We start from the raw sequence: 19,389 nt of genomic DNA, 5'->3' as shown, positions 1-19,389 counted from the left end.
CAGTGAAGTTTAATTGTAGAAAAGAATAAAAATATACATTTGAATACTGAACTCTGGATACTCATGGTGTTGACTGTAGCTTGTGTTAATAGTATAAAGCTTTATTGGTGTGTGACTGTCCTCCTGCTCTAGTCTTCCCCTGGTTCTTGCAGGTGTGTGGATGGAGTTAATTAACATAAATGAAAGCACCTGGTCAGTCTCCCTGTTGTGCTTAAGAACTGGCAGTCACACTCTTCATTTCCTCTCTGATCTTGCTCACTGACTTGGGGTACTTGACTATGGGGTATTTTTTTGTTAGTTATGTTCAACGTTGCTTCAATGTTTGTTTATCTTTTATTAAAATCTGTTAATCTCTTGTTAAAACTGCATGACTTGTAAGTCAGGTTAAGAGAGGTGTTTGTGCAAAGTGTGGATGTTTTTCTGATTTGGCGCTGTGTTGTGTTCTAATGCTGCTCACGTGATGTTGATATGATGATCGATAAGTGCACTATGACAAAAAACATCAGCAACTGGGAGAACATTCTTGTATGAAGGCTTTGTTTGAGCCATGTGGTGTTTGAGATAAACACGATATACAAACAGAATTTGATTGGTTAGCACCTGTGTTGGTATATTTGCGTAACATGTTTTTGATGCTTGAAAAGTTGAATATTTCTCAACGTGTGCTGCACGCACCACAAGCAAAATTAAACAAATTTAAATAGAAACAGAAAACAATGTTTTTCTATGGAGGTCTCAGCTCAGTATGTCTGAGTGGTTTGTGAAGCTGAACCTTCTACTTCTTCTTTTATTAACAGAAATTGTATACAATTTTCAAAATGATGTTGTCATTAATTTATTATTAGCTGCTGTGTTTTCATTGCCTGAGAATGAGTGCTTTATATTACAGCAGGGGTGTGTCCTCTTCCACCGAGTCCACCATGTCTGTATGTATTCAGTTGGTGAACAGATGCCTCTAAATCCTACACTGTGGAACTTTAACATAAGGTTGAAGCCTTAAGTTTACACGACACATGCTGTATTGTCAAGAAAACACAAGTGTAGAAATCATTAAATCACAAAGAAATCATTAAAAGTTAATCATTTTGGTTTGTGGAAAAAACAAGACATTTGAGAACATCATCATTTCCAGGTTTGCCGAACACCAATAAACATTTTTTAAGGTTTTCTGATATTTTATGGACCAAACGATTAATCGATTAATCGACAGATTAATTGATTATGAAAATAATCGTTAGTTGCAGCTCTACACAAGTGGTTGCAAAAATACAAGGGAATGATGAATGAAACCAGGATTAATTGTAATTTTTTTTATGTTGTGCTTCTTTTATTTCTTCTCTCTGATGAACCACTATGTTCTATTCCTGTTGGATTTTTACCTTCATCCTCCAGTGCTGGTCTCTGATTGCCTGGGGTGGCTTGAGTCTCTTGAGAATCATAGAGTATATATACAGTATGTGTGTGTGTGTGTGATTATTGCGTCATTCTTTCTGATTTGACTGATATGAGGTTGGACGCCAGCATGTGAGGTAACACAACTTCCGTGTGTCTCAAATGTGTGTGTGGATACAGCTCCGTGGGCCTACAGTCCCACAGAGCTGCATTCCTTAAGTGTTAGTCAGTCTCACTACACAAACATGAAGGCATCATTACTGGTGTGTGTGTGTGATAATGTCAGATAGTTGCATAAGAGGCAGCTTTGTGGACTCAAAATATTTCAGTCATAATGTTTCACATTTCCACAGAAAGAAGGAAAAAGGGAAAAGCCAATTTAAAGTGGTGTGTGTGTGTGCGTGTGTGTATAACCTGTAGTATCAGGACATTGGACACAGTCGGTAATCCCCCAGCCCTTCCCGATGCTTCTACAGCACATTTCCTTGCTCCTCAGTCCAGGCAGAGGAGAGCTGCACTGCACACACACACAAACAGGAAACAGTTCAAAAAAATACTCATACTAATGTTTTGGGATGGAAGGTCGTGGTTCTCCGTCTGCTGATACTGACACGTTTTATTGCATTTATTGTAAGACACTCTTTCAGACAGTTTCTTTGCAGCGTAGACAGGAAATGCTGTAATAGTCCTGTGTTAAAATGAATGGATATACAGTGTAGCTGCTTAGGAGAAAAGCCAATAGGAGGTACCTTTTCTCTCTCTCTCTCTCTCTGAACTGCACTGTGACACTGGCCCATTCAAAGTAAATGAGAAGCATTTCAGTTGAAGCTTTAACCACACTAGTATGAGTGCTGCATTGTTCTGGTTTGTTGTTCTGCTAATCAATGACTGATGTGGACTTTTCTCCGAGCCTCATTCAAATCTTCCACTGTGACCCTGGTTGTTTTATGTTGAGGTAACTTTGACCTGATTCCTGTGACTGACCCTGCAGCAGGACGATCAGCAGAAATACATTTACAGAAACATTCAGTTTTAACAACTGATCCTCTAGCTTCACCCTGGGGACAACCTTTATATTTAGATTTCCTGCACGCCTGTAGTGTAGGGGACACTGTTATAATTGTTGATAACAGTGTCTACTCCCTGCTTTTTCTTACCTGTCCATCTCTGATCTCTCTGAAGCAGTACTTGAATTCAGAGTGCTCGGTGTATGTGCCATCCCCCCTCACTGTCTGAGCCTGAACGCCCAAACCAGCTGGTGCCGGAGCACCTGCCGATCCGGAGGAGGACGAGAGGGTCCGCAGGGCGGGACTGTGTCCAGACACCTGGATGTGGATGTGAAGATACAAACAAATATGTATCAACAGAAACATTTGGTTTTCATCGAGGAGCAAATACTCAGAAGTGCACCCAGATAGACGCAGACAAATTGTAAACCGAAACCGCATTGAAAAAAATGTTTTTAGTGCTTCAAAACTCATTGACAAAACCTCAAATGTGTCACATGACACAAATCGAACATTCAGTCAGTCAGATGGAGATTTGATGTTCTCACCTTCAGAACCTGGTGGATCTTCACACTGGCTTCAGGGGGGTGATGCACTCTGACCTTCACCATTGACTGACCAGGAGCTGCACATGCACACAAACGCACATGTTGAAGGCACACCAAAGCAAAAGCAATTTTTCTCATTAAGCTTCTTTGACATCTGTGGATTGCTGAGTCATGTGATCATGTGCTGTGTTTTCTTACATGAGTAACGAGAACCAACTGTGGATTACTCTCCTGGGGCTAATGCTAATCAAACTACATTCATACTTAACATATATATTTTCAGATTTCACTAATTTCTCAATCACTTTCTGCCCCTCCCTTGCAGCAAGAAGACCCAGGTTTGCGAGTTATGCAAAAGACTAGATCTAGTGACGTAAAATTGGCATTCATTTGCATGTTTGCATTCACTGTATCTATCATCATGTGACTCATGAGAGACAGTTAGAGACCATTAGAGAGAACCTTAATTTGATTGAACTACACAATCTGACATGTATAACTCCATAACTCCATATACAACTACAAGAATAACATATCTGGTTTGTTTTCAAACCGTTTACTATGGAAAAGCTACTAAATACGTTTAAAATTTAAGGTGCCATGGTTGTTTTGAAACCACATGCCTAATTCACATAACAGATTAAAAGGGTTGGACACTCACCTCCAGACCTACCAGAATCCTGATTCTGTCCCAGGGGCAGGAGAAACTCTGTCTGAGTCACCTCCGGATTGGCTGCGGAGGCGGAGAGGAGCCCAGGCTTGAAGATCTCATTGGTAGTGGCTGGCGCCGCAGGGTTAGCAGCCGACGTGGGTGCAACTGGGATCTGGCAAAACTTTCCGGTGAAGTTTGGCGGACAGAGACAACGATCTTTCTGCAGACAGACACCTCCATTCTTACAGAGCAGTGGGCAGAGAACTGCAGGAGACACAAGATTGATATGACATTAGCAGTTAACACATACACTTGTGATCTTGGTTGATTAATGCAATGTGAAAAATTGCTTTAGGGTTGGCGTAAACACAAAAACATGAAGAGTTAAGTCCAGTCCTTTAACTGAACTGCAAAATGTGAGCAAACATAATCTCCCGAACACAGCTGACAGTGAAGTTTATGCAGTCAGAGTGAACTTTGACCATCAAAAGCGAACGAGTCCATCATGTTTACAAAGGGTTCTGTGTGAGGCCTGGTGATGAGTAGATGTAAAACAAAGCTGTTGGAGCTGAAGGAGGTGAAAGTGGCCCGGGCGCCAACAGAACCAGCCAGCCGCTTCCTACTTCCTGTTTGAGCTCGTTCAACAGGATGTTGTGTATTGTTACCCAGAGTCCAGTTAATGAGCCTTTCGTCCAACCCCAGGCCTGAGCTTCAGGAAGGAAACCTGTGGCTTTAACACTGCAGAAACACTGTATATACACACATGCTGCGCTTATCATTTACTGAGTGATGTGTTAACACAACATCTGCTTATATGTAAGTACCAGAGTGTGTGCGTGTTTGTATATAAACACAGTGTTTCACTCGAGGATTTTATGATCAATCCTGCATGAGGTCATAAACATGGACAACAGTGATGAGAAGCTCTGAGGCCTGAGCTGTTGTTGTTGTGATTTTAATGTAGGAAAGATTCCTTAGATTCCACTTCTGAAGAGACCATGAACTGTGTGTCATTTCAACTTTGTTGTAAATGTAGAAAGTCAAAAATGTGCTGCTGCCTTCAAATGGTGTTGTGTTTACCATGTTTAGAAGATGGGTCCATTTGAATATCCCCTCATGTCATAATCACAACATTGTGTGTAAAAAGCATCCGAGTTCATGAGTTGTTATAGTTGTGTCGACACTTTCAAAAATAGCAGGATCCATTGAAGTTCATTCATAAACTTAATGTGCAGTTCAAGACTATTTGATTAGAGTAAAACCTCAAATGTTTAAGCCAAAACTGAGACGTTTCAGAGGAGAGATGGTACTTTTAGTGCAGCATTTAAATAATGCTTCAGTACTTTTACTGCAATACTTTCACTGTGTGAAGCCAGTAACACAACAGTACTGTTATTTAACATGTGGTGATTTATAAATTTGATAAGTATAATTTAGAGTTTCAATGGAACCGTTTCCTGAGTAACGTTCTCATCACTGCCATTGTTTATATGAATCTATTTGTGCTTCAGCAAAAGTGTTTGCATGTGTCCACACCCTTTCAAGTGTGTGTGTGTAATCTCTGTATGTGAAATATTTGTTTACTTAGGTTTTGTATAACACACACAGATGTTCCACATGTGTGTGTTGTGATGTAAACATTGTGACCTAATTATTATCGTGGACACCACTCTGCAGATGGACTCCATCACTTGTTTTTTGAAGAAACTGGGGCAGACCAAAATTAATGACGAACAAACCACAAACAGGGAGATTAAACGAATAAAAGAAAAAATGAAGAAAGAATTCTGACACGCTTTATACCCCAGATACCCCAGCCCTTTGACCTGGTGGGGACTTGAACCAGCGACCCTCCAGTTACAAGCCAAGTTCCCTTTCGACTTGGCCATGGGCTGCCCGAAACAATCTTCTATTGTTCTCTAACATGGAATATAATAGAACATAACTGACATCAGCTGTTGAAGAAGACATTAAACTACAGGCACTTCACGCCTCAGTAAAATGTTTATTGAAGTTATACATTAAGTGGAAAGTGGGCTCAGTTTCCCATAGACTTCCATTCAACATCCATCCAATAACTAGTGTTTATTGGATATATTCTTATTTCCTGGATGACTTCAGGAGAAAACTACATCCATTTTTATACAGGTCTATGTTTGTTACTCATCAGCATGATGTTTCATTATTTCCTCTTTTTTTTCCTCAATGTTTGGTCTCCTCCACCTCCTCTATGTTACCAGTTGATCTGTCTGAGTCTGCACTCTCTTGATACTCAGGTTTATTTATATTATCTAACCCATTGAGATAGAGATCTCATTTACAAGGCTGATCTGGCCAAGTCTTAATAAATATCACAAATGCAAGAAACAGATAAAAAGAAAACAGTGGTTTAAAAGTGCAGACAAGTTGCCAGTTAAAAGAGCAGGAGTTGTGAACGTGGTAGCAATTTTAAGAACACAGGTCATTGGAAGATTATTCATCATCTTAGCCTGACGGTTTTTGTAATTTATTTCAGTTATGTAACATGTTTTTCTAACATTAGTAATATGTTTTTGGTAATGTTTAATTGATTCAACAGTTCTCTCCATATAAACACATCCCCTCCTGTTGCCCCTCTGATCAAAGCCAAATCAGCAAGTGGTTATCTGTAATACTGTAAATCTGGGCTGCTTTTAAAACCATTTTTCCATGACTCACGAATACTCTGGTCACAGTCTGTTACTGACAGACAAGTATAGAAGCCAATTATCCCATGTGGTCTAAATGAAATGATTGGTCGTGGCCATTACAGTATTGACAGGCTTTTCTGTAATTTAGAAAATTCTGAGAAACGAGAACAAAATGATGGGGGACCAGCTGTTTGGATCAGGGGATTGACTTTTTGACCTCATGATGTCATCACCACCTCCCTTGTCCTCAGTCTGTGTGTTATGTTAATGATGAATGAAATCCATATGTCAGTGGTGCTCCTCCACTTTCATGCATCTTTCTTTGTCTTAACTTTTGCAAACATATGACAACTAACATGTCCACAAAAACACCATTGATGTGTTTTTGCTGCACTAATAATGTGGTTGTGACGAGTCAGGCCCAATAAGGCATTAAAGAAGAAGTGATGTCATATTATTATGAACCTGAACCTGAGCACTGAGCTGTTCTGCTGCACTGCAACAAAAGACAATAAATGCAATAAAATCTGTCAATATGGACGTGGCCTTTCAGAGATGGAGAGATTGCTTTGAGTCATCTGTTGTGTATGAAGCAAGTGTATGCATCCATGCTCATCTGGTGTGAGAAGCTCAGGACTGACAGACACCATCTCAAGATGTTAGTATTTCACCACTTTGTAGACTCTCATAACCATGTTTTTTTCATGTCCACCATGACAAACTGACAACAGGATGCTGCAAATTGTTTCAATGCACTTATTAATAAGATCCATACGCCGGGTGGCATTCTTAACGCCTGCAACTACCAGGCGCTTGTTGAAAGCCACAGAGACTTTAGGGAGAGAGGAGACAGAGGTTTGACTTCTGAGTGAAATCACAGGTGACACTGACTTCAGTGACACTGATGTAATTGCAGAAGCTTTTAGTATTTGAAACGTATGGACTCATTATATTCTGTTCTTGGTTACAGTTTGGTCATGTGTAAGATTTAGAGGGATTTTTAAAAAAAAGCCATTATTTTTTATCACCTGAAAATGAAGAACCATCATGATTGCTTGCAAAACAATGCAACAATTGCAATGAAGTGATTCCAGGTGAGACTGAAGCCATGTGTAAACATCCTCTGAAACATGAAGCTGCCAGACAGGAAGCAGATCCATGGCTTCAGATTTCAAAATAAAAACATGTTTTGTACAGTCTGAGGACAGTTCAGATCTCAGAATAACTTAACCAGCTCTGACCTGGAATCAGTTCAGTCTGCACAACTATTCACTGGCTCCAACTCAGACTCTGAACTCTGCCAACCATCAAAGAGCCGCAGGTCACATGATGCCGCTGGAGCAGCTTCACACATTTCACGTGTAACCTGTTGAGATCAGATGTTTTCTGCTGCAGGTCAACACTCCGTGTTTTCAGTCTGTCCAATGAGGCAGCACCAAATATGAAAACATGAAAGCACACCTGTGGGTAAACTGCACTTGGGGTGACTTTACACTTATAGCTACAACTTTAAAGATAGATGAAATCACTGGTGCTCATCTTGCCATGAAACAGTCTTATTCAACAGGAAACATTCAGTTTAGTCCATTGAGAAAATCAGCATTTTCGGCTCACTAGGTCACAGTTGCTGGTCTACTGCTGGCTTATTTTACAAGTTTGCATCACACTGGTAAATCTGAATGAAGATTTCAAACACCAAAGTCACAAATTTCCACATTTGAAATTACTAGAGGCCACATTAAATGAATAACTTCATGTGCTGTGATGTAATGCTGATTTCTTCTCAGGACTTTGGTGTGGGGGAGCAAGTGGTTTACACAGCAACACAAACCTCAGGTTGTTGTTGGAAAAGTCTGTGTGATGGCTAGATAAAATTACAAATTTACTCTTAAGATGTTGTAGACCTGAGCTATTGTGAACTTTATTAGATGAGCGTTTGTTTGGTGGCTATAATCTGTTATCACTGAGAGTGAGCCTCCACGTCTCAGGCTGGTTTTAGGCACAGGGGGCACTCACCGTGCAGCCACACATGAAAAAACATGAAGTATCCCTTTAAGGTCAGAGTTAAAAGTTGAACTTACAGACTCTGAAGCCTGGTCCATGGGAGCTGTCTCTCCTTCCTTCTCCCTCTTCCCTTTCTCCTCCTCCCCCCTCACTATTGGTGCTGTACAGAGTTGTCACGTTGCCTCTCTCGCAGTAGTTGACACATCGGTCCTGGTTGCAGCGCACCTTGCAGATTGTCGGCGTAAACATCACCTGGATGGTCTCCAACCCTCCTCCACCTCCTCCGCCTGTGAGCATCTGTCCATCAGCTGGCAGAGGAGAGATGAAGATGAAGAGGATGAAGAATAGGGACAGAAAACAGCAGAGTGGAGGCTGCAGCATGTCGACTGTTGCAGTCAGAGCTTCTGAGTGAGTTGCATCGTCCAAACCTCTCCCATCTAACTCCTCTCTTACTCTACCTCACTCACCTCCCACCACCTCTCTCTCTCTCTCTCTCTCTCTCTCTCTCTCTATCACTCTCTCTATTTCTCTCTGTGGGGTTGAGTGAAAACAAGTGTTGCAAGGAAAAACCGAGGGAAGGAAGGAAGAAGAAGAAGAAAATGAGGGACTGCTTCCCCCTCTCTCTCTCTGCACTCTGTTTTCCCTAAACACTCCCAAGTGTGAGAGAGTGAGCAACAGGACTTGAGCTGGAAAAGAGAGAGAGAGAGAGAGAGGTGGAGAGATAATTGAAAGCAGTGTGCAGGACTGGGCCAGGCTCCAAACTAAATGTTTAGCAGGGATCTGGTCCATCAGTCCACACTGAGAGAACGAGAGAGAACGAGAGAGAACGCGAGAAAACGAGAGACTCTAACTCTCTCTCCCTCTCTCTGTCCTCCCCTCCTCTTCCTCTCTTCCCTCCTTCAATTTCTTCTCGTCTTTTGGTTTTTCTGGTATGAACAGAAATAATCACAGTTACATAAAAGACAACAGGACATTAAAGGGTGTCAGTGATGAAGATAACGATGGCAGTGATGATGATTGATTTGGTTTGGTTTGGTGAATGAAGCTAAAAGTCACTGCAGATTATTCATCGTCTTGTATGTCCTGAAGGTATTACAGCATGTAAAATATTACTACAGTAGTAATAATAACATGTAAAATACTACTGCGGTAGTACTAAAACATGCAAAATGCAACTAATAGCATGTACAATTTTACTGCAAAGGTAATACAACTTGTGAAATACTACTGTGGTAGTCCTAAAATATGCAAAATGCAACTCATAACATGTAAAATACTATGGTAGTAGCAGTAAAACTAAAAAATACTTAATTTAATAGTTTAAATTTTTACTAGTACTGTGCTACAAATGTTGGACAACCAAGGAGTTTTAGTACAATGTTGTCATTTGCACCACTGGTGCCACCTTTAGCTTATCCATTCCAGTTTTATTTATAAAGCACTTTTAAAAACAACACAGTTGGCCAAAGTGACGTACAGTAACATTAAAATAGAGAGAAGACATAAAACATGAGTAAAAAAACAACAGTTAAGCAATAGAGGCTCTAAATCTTGCACTGTATTAAAGGCCAAGGAAAATACTGTAAGTGTCCATTTTAGAATAAGTTTTAAAGACGCGTTCACATATGGAAAAATTAAGTATACAGCATTTTCTATGATCAGCTGATCATAGAAAATTTACTTGTCGATGCACAGACAACTGTCACTGAAACACTGAAGGAACCTTAAAAACATTTTTTCTCATTGGATTATTTTTTGGGTTTATAGATGAATGTTCACAGAGTCAGTGATAACTTTGGGAAGCTCAAGTCACAGAGGATCTAAAAACATGTGTTTTATGTCTGTGAGGAGACCCCCACTACCCACCCATCCACCCACACAGCCACACACACACAGATTGAAATCCTCTGTTATATTTCACAGTGAGCGGACCTCCGAGGGTTTGCATAAAACTCAAGTAAATTAGGTTAAACAACCCTCTGAGTTTTATCCTCAGTGAGACAATGCTGCGCTCTGACCAAACATGAAAAGCACCAAGTGAACATGAGTAGTACCATCAGTGAACAGCAACAACAACAACAACAACAACATGACTGAGCTGCTGCTCGTTTCCCTGTCATGGACCCTCGGCAGGGGCCCAAGCAGTGTCGATGGCCGAGGTGCTGAGGTGAAATAAAGACTGGTTGTTTCTGCTGCTGTTTCTCTATGACCTCACTCACTCACACACACACACACACACACACACACACACACACACACACACACACACACACACAGAGACTTGTGATCTATATCTTAGTGAGGACACATCATAAGACAAAATGCATTCCCAAGCCCCTTACCCTAACCATCACAACTAAGTCCCTAACCCTTACCCTTATCCTAACCTAAACCCAATTCTAAGCCTAAAACCAGGTCACCTTAACCCTGAAAAAGCCCATCAAAGTTGTGGGGCTCAGCAAAAATGTCCTGACAAAGATAGGTTTGTATGTTTTTTGGACCCCACTAAGATATAAAAACAAGTAAAAACACAGCGAGAGAAAGAGAGTAAGTGGAGCAGAACAACAACAAACATGAGCAGTGGAACAAAGTTGAAACACTGAGCGCATTAATGTAACAGCATTATAGTTTGACTTGATTGATGAAACATGAATACAAATGACATGTAATGCTCAAATGTAACGAAAGGTTTCCAAATGAGCCAACATAACAGAGCTACAACAGCCTGGTACCAGATGGAAAAAGTCTACATGGTGGATTTCAGCAACTGACATCCGATCACAAAGCTACATTGTAAAGGCAGAATAAAGCTAAAGATCACATTAAAAACTTTTAATTCCTTGTAAACTTTCAGCTAATACACTGCAACAACATCTAATCATTTCAACTGTGGCCCGATGCTCCCAGTGAATCAGATTTTACAAGAACTTACAACCAAAGTTGTAGACTACACTGAATACTCTCTAATAGCTTTATTAGCAGTGTAATGTAATACAGCTCTGTTTACTGCTTCATATTTAATCAGCATCTGCAGATATGACTAATGACTACAACAGTAGGCTAAATAGGCCGACTGGCTTCATTTATTTCGGTAAATGAAGAAAATGTAAATCTACGTCTGCTGCAACATGAATATGCAAAATAATCAATTTCACTAGAGAAGAGATTAAATGACCTCTGCATTTGGACGCAGGGAAAAACATGTATGTATATATATATATACATATATACACAATTCATATGAAGGTCAGTCTGACCAGACTTCAGGGTTCATATGCATATTTCTGTTCTTCCATTTACACCTTAGACGTGATCTATAGCTGATCAATCCATCTTAATCTGTATTCCTCCACCACTTTTACACTGAGGTTGTCTAATCTACAGTCAGCTCTCTGTATAAGTGCACAATAACAGGAACTGTTTACTGGTCTAATCACAGGAATCATGGCTCAACTATGATACTGTATTAACAGTTACCTTATCTGCAGCACACACTCTCTCTCATACACACACACACAAAATCAGGCATTCCATTTAATCACGTCAGTTTGTTTTTAAAGCAAGGTGGGAAAAAAAACATTGTGTATGTCTGACAGACATGAGCTGTGTATGCAGTTTATCTCTCTGCTGATTATTATAGAAATTGGTGACCCACATGTTGTGGCATGTGGTGTTAAATAAGCTTGTGGTAACAAACATTTCACAGCTTTGATTACAAAGTCTGATCTCATATCCATTACATAAACACATTACACAAGGTAAATATACGGCCTGTCACACTGACATTAGGTCAGGGAGGAATTCTAATGGTGTGGTACCTTAAGATGAAATTCAAATGAGTTTACAGGCCTTCTTTATAGCAATATACTACATAGCAAAGTCATTTTTTGGTTGAATTATTACAGTCTGGGATGTGTCAATGATTAGCAGCAACACTTGTGACAGTGCCATCTAGTGGAAATAGCATGTTTTTTTCTGCCATATGTCGAATATTGAAAAAATGACGCCATCTGGTGAAGAGTAGTAAAAACCATCAATTCCATGGCAACACCCAGATATAATACATTGCATTAATTATTCTTTAATGGAAGTGAAAATTCCACATTTTTGCACTTGTGTGACACTTGTTTGTACACAGTGGATTTTAGCCTTACTATAGGAGCTGAGCTGGAAATAACAAGATCAAATAAAAACATACAATCTTGTCAGAATTCAAGCTGTGTGCATGAACAAAGTCAAAATTATCAAAAAAAAAACAATAACAAATAAGGGTTCTAAAAAAATGAAGCTAAATGGTTCAATCTGTTTAGCAATATATGCTAACTCTGTATGCTAACGCTATTTTGCATATATGCTACCCTTAGCATGCCAGGCTATTTTAAAACCCTCAGCTGCATTGTTTTAAATTTAAAACTTACTTCTTAAATCAGCAAAACCTGCCTACGTATCTTCCATAGTTATGACTTTTTTTCTTTACAGTTTCACAGTGATTCAGTGACAGTTGGTTCCCTGTAAATAGAAAATGCTAATAGATATTAGCATTAGAATGATCCCCTTTATATTCCACCACTAGGCTACTTCTTGTATTTATAATTTGGCTCATAACTGAGTTCTAAAGACTAAAATAATGATTTTACTTCACTATTAATGAAGTTCCAGTAGGGTTATTGTAAACTGACCTGTGGGTGCAGTGATGTGGACGGTGTACCGGCCCCTCTGAGTGTGGAAACTCCTTACACTAGTTTTTACTGGTGGTGATGATGGTGATGATGACGAATTTGAGGAAGAGGTAATGGTGCTAAGTCTTTTTCTCTCCTTCTCAATGTGCTTCAACAGCAGGGCGGCCATCTTGTCCCCTCTGCCTCTCCGTGACAGAGTCTTCCTCAGCAGCACTGCTTGGGCCTCCCTCAGACTGTCACAGCATAAATAATATACACATAAATATTACACAAAAATAAATTAGAAAGACAGAATAAAAGACTGTGAACTCACAATGACAATTACATAAATGTCCCAATTAATGCAAGAATGAGTCGGAATGTTGTAAAAGAGGACGGGACAGAGGACATGTTTCAGTGTGAGGGCAGGATTTAAAACGTCTTTAATAATGTGAGGAGAAGCAGGCGTCCAGAGCTGCTGCAGCTGAGTGACCAGTGAGTCCACAGCACAGCAGCTGATAACTAACACACACAGTCAGAGACGCCCTGCAGTCTGAGTGTCCAGGGTCAGACGTCACAGCAGGAAGAATCCACACATTGGATCCTTCGTTTTTCTTTTCTTCTCCTTTTGAGATTTATGGCAGTTGGCAGTCTTAATGTTTTGTATTACTGCCTTTTTTTTCCCACTCTTTCACTTTTTCTTCACCACTTCTTTTCCTTTTGATCCTGTTGCTTATGAATAGAAGGAGGAGGATGAGCCTCCAAACATGGAACAGGAGCAGGAACATGCTGCTGAGACAAAGCTATACTGTAGCCCCAAAACCAAGAGAAAGTTCTCCGCCATGTACAAGCTGAGCCAAAGGATGGAGAAAAAAAACAATTTTTGTTTAAAAACAAAGTTAAAAACAAGAGTGTTTGCAGTTGATCAATTATTATTAATCAATATTAAATTGGAAGTGTGTGTGTGTGTGTCTGGTATTCCTTATGTTGTGGGGACCTAAATCTGTTTACACAGTCACATTATGGGGACAAAAAACAAGTCCCCATAAGGCATTTAGTTGTGATGGTTAAGGTTAGGGTAAGGGTTAAGGAATGCATTATGTCGATGGGTGTCCACACAAAGAATGCCAAACCAGCATGCGTGTGTCTGTGTAAGCACCTGAGTATGTAATGTTAATTCATTCATTTAAACAAACTACCCAGAATCCCTGTAGACTCATCTCCCTGTGGTCTGGACCCAGTCTTCCCACAGTCTGTCCTGACCCTAGCTCTGACCCCCGACCTCCTCCACCTCTGGCCTCTGACTTGGGGATAATGTTGACTGTTAACATTGAAGAGAGTAACGGAGCTCAGAGTCCATAAAGATGAGAATGAGATGCAGAAATGCTCCTCAGGCAGGGACACAGTGACCTTTGACATTGCTTTACATTGTCCCATAGGCGCCTGCACTTTTTTCTTTATCAAGAACATTTTAATGAAAGAATTAAAAGGTGAATTAATTGTGTTTTTAATCTTTGCTTTTTTTTATTCCCAAATAATTATTTACAGACTAACCTAAATGTATTTGACTACAAGCTGCAGTGTGTGGCCCACCAGACGAAAAACTACACCCAATGTCTGAAAAGAGAACTGCACAAAGAGAGGAAGAAGATAAGGTGATCCGGAACTAAGGCAATGAAAATAGAACTTTCCTTATAAGGTCTTTTTCTTTTTCATTCTTAGAAAATGTCCATAAACACAGCATTGTTTAAAGAAATGTCTACAGAACCCCCCCCAAAAAACTACCTTAAACGCTGTAGTACATATGCCAGGCCTGAGTGTGGTGCTGTAATACTGCTGCATAAAATACACCAAAAATGGGATAGGGGGAACATGCCCATAAAGCATGCACAAAACAGAGGTTCCTGTAGATAAAACGCCTAAACAGTGAAATGCATTTGCATTTTAAACTCATTCTTTTATATGTGACCCCTAAAGCAGTTACATTCTCCTTGGCTTGAATGGCAACTGTCACTTGCATGCAATCATGTGATCAAATAGTCAACATTAAAATCTCTTTTTTCACCTGACAAAAATTCATTGCAGCATTTTTTTAATTCACATTTCTGTGTTTTAATGGTCAATTTAAATCTTTCACTATTTACTTTACTTACATTTTATTAACTGATCAATCAATTACTGGCAAATGGATACAGATCAAAACTGCTGTTTTCACCCATTCAGGTTTAAAAGAAATGAAAGAGATAGTTCAGGTTTGAATGCATGAAGCACTAATAGTCAGTGCTGACTGTGCTCTGAGTGCCCTTGCACTGAAAACCACTCACTCTCAGTGAGGAAAAACACATTTTCACCACATTACAAAGGATCATCAAACTGTTTCAGACTGGGTTTTGGCAAAGGGGCTGCACACAGCTCTGTCAGTGAACTGAAATATCCCTTTAAAGCTCTTTTTTGTGACTCACACTTTCATTGCTTTTATCTTTTGCTTCAGTAATGGTTGGCAGTGACTTTATTACTGATTGTTCAGATTATTCAGGTTTGAGATGAGGAGTAAAGTGAATTGACCCCTGAGACTCGTGTGACTCTGGACAGTTTCTTACCACTGATCATGAGCAGAGGAGTAATCTTACCTCAGCAGCTGCTTCTTCGCTCCTCTGGTCTTCTCCTCCTCCTGCTCCTCCTTCCTGCTAGTCTGTCCAGCCTCCACTCTTCCCTCCTCCCTCTGCTCAGGATGAGACTCCAGTTTGGGGATCTTCTGATCATTGACTTGAGAATCAAACTGCAAGAATCCTTCACTTGATTCAGACTTTGACCTTGAACCAGTTTTCTCAGTGTTAGACTGTGCAGGATTTGGGACATTGTCACCTGTTAATCTCTCTGCTGAGTCAGACTGCAGGAATACACTTTCTCCTTCTGTCTTTGTGCACCCTTCACTCTCCATAGACATTGAAAGATTCTGGTTTTCAGTCTGACTTTCCTTCATCTGAGCCCCTGGAGTTCTGTGTGTGATCTCAGCCACCGTCTCTTCATCTTTGAAGAGATGGTCATCTGCTGTCCACGGCAGTGGTCTGTTAAACTTAGGTTTAGACTTGGCTCTTGTTTGTGGTTCCTCAGCTGTGACCTTCAGTGTCACCTCCTCGCTTTCCTGAGCTGCTCTGTTCTGCTCCTGCGCTGAAAACATGGTTTTGTGTCCACTGTTTCCAGACTGACCAAGACCAGATTTTGGACTGTGATCTTCAGTGGATGGACTCAGACCTGAGGCTCCTGTAGCCAAGGAAGGCGGAGTCACGTGTCTTTGTACAAGTGTGGTGATACTCAGAGGGGAGGAGCTCAGTCCTAGAGGGGAAAGGTGCTGGACAGAATACAGGTGTGCTGTGACAGTGGGAACGATGAAGGTCAGTGGCTGTCCTGGTAGAGACACCGTCACTGTGGAAAACTCACATCGGGAACCATGGAAACCTTGGCGGCAAACACAGCGATTACTCCGCTGACACTGAGCACCATTGTGGCAGCGAGGGAAACATCTGGCTGCAGGAGGACACAAGGAGAGGAGACAAAAAAGCGAACAACAATAGATATGAAATTCTTTACTAATAAAATGCATTCATTAGTGTTTAAAAATAAAGAAAATTCTGTATTTTCTACACCAGGACAGTGGTCATGTTCCTACACCATGTAGCCCATTCCAAGCATGCATTCAAGTTGGACTTGAAGATCATTATTTGCTAATTATGAGAGGTACGTTTAAATAAGAGCTCCCCGCTGAAGTTGTATTTACATTTGCCCTGAATTTATAATTCAACGTGGCTGCCCTGTATATAGATGCACTGTATGAAAGTGTGTTTGAATGGGTGAATGGCAAAACTGTAAAGTAGCTTTGAGTGGTCATCAAGATTGGAAAAATGCTGTATAAATACAGACCATAAATTAAAGATGAAAAACTGTATAATGTGTTTATCTAACAGACTACCTTAACTTGCTAATCAGCCAGTCAGTTAGTTTTGTAGCATAACAAGGCTACCACTCACTATCCCACACCAAAGTCCATACAAAAAATTGTTGATTTTACACAGTTGTTCAATCAATTTCTCCATCAGGACTCCACCAGTAAGTCCTAATGTGTTATATTTATTAGCACTGAGACTAAGCATTCCATTAGCAGTGATTATGTTGCACTGTTATAAAAAAAACTTGAAACTTAACCTTTCCGTGTCTATGTCTCCTGCAGGCCACCATACTTTCTAAAACATGATCCAGAGGGGGAAGGGTATACGCTGTATTCATTTGGTTTAATACAAACTTCCTCTTTTGAATCAGATCGATAATAGAAACAGTTTCTTCATTCAGCAGCTGAACTTTTGACATATGGCTTTGTACAAATAAATCTCCCTCCCTCTCCCCCTCTCTCCCTCTCTGTCCCTGGCACAGCTGTCTGTTTTTGAGTGTGTCTATGTGTGTATGTTTGTGAATTTGTGCGTTCCCAGTTTTATTCTCCGATCAGGAGAATGTGACCAAAGAGTAAAGCTTTACTCTACAGGCAGGCTCTGAGCCCACTGGGAGTTATTGTGTGTGCGGCTATGTGTGTGTGTGTGTAAGCCTCCCTAACAGAGGATAAATGTGTTTCCATTCACGAGTTCCTTCAGGACATTCACAGCCCTATAATCCTGACCTGAAAGAACCACTGAGATCTGAATGTGAAAGGCTCCACCTCCTGCTCAGTAAATGTATAAACTATACGTTTACACACATTTGTTTACATTTGTATACACATGTCATTCATCTGCATGGCTTTCACGGTCCGTTGGTTCTGAGGGGAACGTGGTGACTGGTTGAATATGGTCAGTTGGTCAATCACAACATTCTAGTCTGTCATTTTTCTGTATAACTGATTGATGTCAAGGACGTCGTTCCGATCCCATGCAGTGAGCCACACATGTATGCAACAAGTGAATCTGTCATTGTAAACTCACTGGTGACACCCCGTGGTGAAACTTTCTGTTAAAAGAAACATGGCTATGAGCTGTGTACAGCTAATATACCTCAGTTATGTGAGACACTTTATCTTGCCTTTCCAACAGTGAACTGAGGTTTGTGTCACTGTGTAAACAGCTCACTCTCCAGCACCAAAGTCCACAGAGAAAAACAGTGTTTCTACATCACTGCAAACAGGAGATATTGGTTCAAATGTGTTATTTTGTGACTACGGTGTTTTGAAATCTTTTGTTTGTTTATTGAGTTTTCCTTCAATGACACAAACGTACTATGGGAGACAGCAGTAACCAGTTGGTCCTGTGTCACATGAGCTAAAATCGTTGATTTATTGGCAGACTTTCTATAAAAGGAAAAAGTCCGAGTTGTTATTGGTCACTCGTCAACCCTGGACAAAATACTCAACTTAAGGCTTTCAGCAAGGGAGTTCGTAAACCACATCAGTGGGTTGACAGCAGCTATGAACTAGCCCTTGTAAATAAATAAACAAAACATTTTCTTCTCTGTGAATGGCATCATGTCAGAATATAATGAGTTATAAATCTGAAGCTTCAGCCAAATTTAACATTTCAGAGCAGAGCACTGCTGCACTGCGGGGGCAGAGGCTCATATTAACAGCCGTGGAGCTCCAGGTCTGCGTTGGATTAACGTCAGTGTAGATTAATAAAGTTCAGATTCACAGGAAGTCCCTGAAGATGCGCTGAGAAACGCTCGTAAATCCCGGCATGCATGTGGATCCTGGCGTCTGCCATCAGCTCCCACTTTGAACTGAGCCATAAAGCAGCGATGGGTGATGCATCATCATCATCAACCCACTGTTATGTATAAAGTCTGTGCAGCATATTTCACATTACACACTCAACACGTTCAATATGAAAAATAGAGTATCGTATTGGTGGAGACTCAGATCTGAGCGGGACATCAGCACGGAACGAACTGGACTCAACGCAGAGCACCTGAGTCACAGGGGCCAAAATGAATCTGACGTCAACTCACCATGACGTTATCCATTAGCTTGTGAACTCTCATTTTAAACCGTTAAGTCTTTTTCTTTTCAATCTAACCTTTACATTATGAGGAAGTCACATTGAAATCTCATGAGACCCAGTGCAAACTTGTTGTTTAGAAACAAGAAGAAACCATGTCTGGAAAAGTGTATGGAGCTGGCAAAGACGCAAGCAGAGACATCCCATGTCAACCACACCTAGACCCACCCATGAGCTCAGTGACTTCAAATGAGACTACAAAATGAACATCATGCTGTACTGAAGATGACCAAAAACTAGAGATTATTAACTTCTCAGAAAAACCTAGTGAGACTTCTTACAAACCAGTGGAGTCGACCCCTATGGGATTTAAGAGGACACCAGTTTTAGACCTAGAGACTTATGTCCATTTTTATACAGTCTGTAGTATGAAGACACCTGGGACACACTGGGGACAGGCTCTGTCAGCAGCCAATAACAATGG

At 40.5% G+C, this 19,389-nt stretch overlaps 1 protein-coding gene across 5 annotated transcripts in view; it reads right to left on the bottom strand.

Annotated features, from left to right (window-relative positions):
• Positions 1-19,389, bottom strand: part of LOC131462473 (latent-transforming growth factor beta-binding protein 4) — a 41,031-nt gene that overhangs the window by 16,264 nt on the left and 5,378 nt on the right. For 4 of the 5 annotated variants that reach the window (XM_058633716.1, XM_058633719.1, XM_058633720.1 and 1 more), the window contains exons 3-9: positions 15,561-16,458; positions 12,952-13,184; positions 8,350-8,580; positions 3,609-3,863; positions 2,948-3,024; positions 2,550-2,717; positions 1,807-1,909 (exon numbers count right to left, since the gene is read on the bottom strand). In XM_058633716.1, the coding sequence (XP_058489699.1) occupies positions 1,807-1,909; positions 2,550-2,717; positions 2,948-3,024; positions 3,609-3,863; positions 8,350-8,580; positions 12,952-13,184; positions 15,561-16,458 (1,965 nt within the window). The remainder of the gene's footprint in view (positions 1-1,806; positions 1,910-2,549; positions 2,718-2,947; positions 3,025-3,608; positions 3,864-8,349; positions 8,581-12,951; positions 13,185-15,560; positions 16,459-19,389) is intronic. The other variant, XM_058633718.1, reaches the window with a different exon arrangement.

The sequence above is a fragment of the Solea solea genome, chromosome 7 (assembly GCF_958295425.1).
Source record: "Solea solea chromosome 7, fSolSol10.1, whole genome shotgun sequence".
In the NCBI taxonomy this organism is placed as follows: domain Eukaryota; kingdom Metazoa; phylum Chordata; class Actinopteri; order Pleuronectiformes; family Soleidae; genus Solea; species Solea solea.
This window is presented reverse-complemented; position numbering and strand designations above follow the sequence as displayed.